Raw genomic sequence first — 3,244 nt, 5'->3', positions numbered from 1 at the left:
ATATGACATTCGGTTCTGATTGGTTCTGTGTTCACACATGCGTGGAGAGTGCGTGATATTTAAAAATCTTTTCTTGTCTATCGTCGTGATTCCTGTATATTACCCAGAAAATACACTCCCCATAGAAGATATTACAAAATGGATCGCGTTCTTTGCAGTGAACATGGTTAGTTTGACCCCAAAATATCTATTAGTCTTCTCAAACTTTGACCTCTTTCCGTGCAGATTTCAAAAAGGATGCAGCCTCTAGACATTTTATCTAGTGTATATAGTGGACATGGGAACAAGACATGTTCCTCTGACCCTGAACATGGAGGTAGGCTACCTCCATGCTCTGAAGTAATGACTGTTTGCTGCAGTTCCGTAGCCCACAACTTTCCCCGATGATTTTGTGCGGTTCGGAAAGGTTGGCTCCCCACCACACAAAATCATCGGAGCAGGTTGTGGGCTAAAATTGTGCAGCAGTTGTGTTGAGTTATTCTGTGTATTGACCCACATTTTACATCCATGTTATAATTATCCACTGTTAGCCTGCAAGTGCAACACAACTGTCTGTAACTGGCTGTAGGTTGCTGAATCAGAACCTATATTACTATCACGCTAAATCGGGTACAGTGAGCGCATTCTGTCCTTATTTTAGAACTCACTTTTACAAGATTCACCAGCTTTTCATATTTACATCATGGAGGTAGAAAGAAAGATGTTTACGTGTATTTGAGCCTGTTCACCTGTGCCATGAAAGTCAGAGGAAAAGGGTTGGTTTTTTCTTGCCTACTTCACATCCCAGAACGCCACTGCAAATAGTGGATCATAACTTCCGGAGTAAACATTTTGAATGAAATTGATCAGGGCAGGGTGCATTGGCAAAAATATTTTACGGTCCAGTTGACAAGGGTGCAGGGTTCCGATTACTTGGGTATGGGGTCCAGTTGATAGGGGTTCAGTTGACCACTTACTCATGCAATGCACTGAGCCGGTGGGGTCCAGACACTTCGCACCAAAACCACTTCGCCCCACACAACTTCGCCCCAAAACCATTTCATACCAAAACCACCTCGTCCCAAGTACTACTTCGTCCAATGCCACTTCGCTCCAAGTACTACCTCGTACTAAAACCACTTCGCCCCAGTAAATACCATCATAATACTATCAACTTGTCCTAAAACGATACCACAATGTATGCTGACATAATGTTGTTTTTACCCGCAATTTGGAAGCATTAATGTGTCAGGACATTTTGGCTACCACAAGCCATTTATTCTTGCATGAAACCAAAAACGATGTATAATAAAAAGGAAAAACGCAAACTACTAAATGGCTACAAGTCTTGTGCCGTGTGCGGAATTGCATGATTTCATTTTCTCGAAATGTGTACCCTTTCAAGATTTCAGACCTGGGATGATAGAAAGGTGATGAAAACTTCGAGGGCAGTGGTCAGTTATAACTTTACTGGTTGGTGATAAGTTTGGGGCGAATTGGTGTTGTTTTAGGGGCAAAATGGTTTTGGGCGAAGAGGTTTTAGTACCAGTTGTTTTGGTGCGAAATGGTATGGGACAAGATGGTATGGTGTGAAGTGGTTTTGGTGTGAAGTGTCTGGGAATCAAGCAGGTATGGCAGGCCCTCTGTGTACCTCCATGCTAACATCAACCTTTACTCTTTCTTAGGCATTCCTTGCTATCTGAAGACAGGTGTGAAAGATGGACCAAACAAAGGGAAAAGTTATTACATTTGTGGAGCTCAAGCAAAGTGTAATTTCCTACAACCAACAAGGTATTATCTTTACAAGAAGTTTCATCATGTCATACAAATTGCTTACATCCACCTCGCTAACCATGCCAAGGGTACAGTGTTTATTTATGTTTATTGGTTAGGGAGTCTATATGCTACCAGAACACTGACCATTAGAACCAAGCCATGTAGACTGTACTGTGGTGTTTACATGTAAATGCACCCAGTTTCTAAGATTGGAACTGCAAAAAATCATTGCTTGCTTCAAGCATGGAAGTAGGAAAGCACAGTGTCTCTACCATTTTTTGTAACTTTTGCTGTTTCTTGCATAATAAGAGAAATATAACCCATCTCATAGTCAAAATTAAGCTCAGTTGCAAGAATGCTATTTCTGTTACATTACAATATGAGGCTGTTACCATATTTCATGTGATGTGTTCATAGAATTTTATGGGGGGAAAATGCAAAAACATTATGCTAATTACCAGCCATGGAAATTTTACTGTTTTGCAGTATTCCAGTATCTCACTGTTTGATTCATGAGGATGAGTTGGTTGAACTTCAAGCCATAGCTACACACAAGTTAAGTGGAGAAAGCAGGTAAATGATGGATGTATTTTCCCTAAAAGCTTGAGCCACAATAGAACTTTTAATTTGTTTGCCTTCTGAGTAAAATATCATTTCTAATACTCCAAGAATCACATCAAAATGCTTGTGTTCAAAATGTCAACACAGTCTTTATGTGTGTCTCAATATTGCCCATTGTTACTGTTTTCAAATGAATTTTAGTCTGATTAGAATTCATTTATCTGCAATAATATTGCATTTACTAAGTTCTGTTGGTAAGGACGGGCATCTGTTTGTCAACAACTCACTCAGAGGAGAAGAGGGAAACATACTTGTCTTCTAGAACAAAGATAATTTGTATATTATAAAAAGTAACAGCTTGTAAACAAATATGATTGATAAGAAACTAGATATATTGAGGAAGGGAGGATAAAGGCAGTTTTATTATCTGTACTCCATACATGTATAACATGCAATTGGGATGTGTTGAATATGTACTCTTTGAATGGGGACAGAGGAGAGGGCTACAAAGTCATTACATTCCCATATCTGACAGTTTGTGAAGTGTATATCACTGCTGCAGTAGTGACAGCAAACTCACTCACATTAGTAATATCTGTGTCAGTTTATCATCAAACTATTATTATTTGGAAAGGAAAAGATCTCAACTGTTACTTGATATATAAAAAATCATGCCATATATATTATTTACAGACAGTACTACAGATGTGTGCATAGCAGGACAGCTGGTAAAGGCTGGTGTGGTTATGTGGTAAAAAGTCCAAAAACAGTAAGTCAAACTCTTTGTAGCTTGTATTTTGCATCCATTTGACATTAAGTTCCAGTGAAGCTTCAATGTGAGATGACTTGTGTTCGCTACCTGCTGCAAAAATTGTAGATAAAACTTTAAAGTTACCGATGAAGATTATTTATTCAAAATCTGCATCCT

At 38.9% G+C, this 3,244-nt stretch overlaps 1 protein-coding gene across 1 annotated transcript in view; it reads left to right on the top strand.

Annotated features, from left to right (window-relative positions):
• Window positions 1-5: 5 nt before the first annotated feature.
• LOC139119762 (transcription termination factor 2-like) overlaps window positions 6-3,244 on the top strand; it is a 26,680-nt gene continuing 23,441 nt past the window's right edge. The window contains exons 1-4 of the mRNA XM_070683649.1: window positions 6-166; window positions 1,665-1,770; window positions 2,242-2,328; window positions 3,010-3,085. Of these exons, the coding sequence (XP_070539750.1) occupies window positions 139-166; window positions 1,665-1,770; window positions 2,242-2,328; window positions 3,010-3,085 (297 nt within the window). The 5' untranslated portion in view covers window positions 6-138. The remainder of the gene's footprint in view (window positions 167-1,664; window positions 1,771-2,241; window positions 2,329-3,009; window positions 3,086-3,244) is intronic.

The sequence above is a fragment of the Ptychodera flava genome, chromosome 20, assembly GCF_041260155.1.
Source record: "Ptychodera flava strain L36383 chromosome 20, AS_Pfla_20210202, whole genome shotgun sequence".
Classification (NCBI taxonomy): Eukaryota; Metazoa; Hemichordata; class Enteropneusta; family Ptychoderidae; genus Ptychodera; species Ptychodera flava.
Note: the sequence above shows the minus strand (reverse complement) of the source record. Positions and strands in the feature narration are given on the sequence as shown.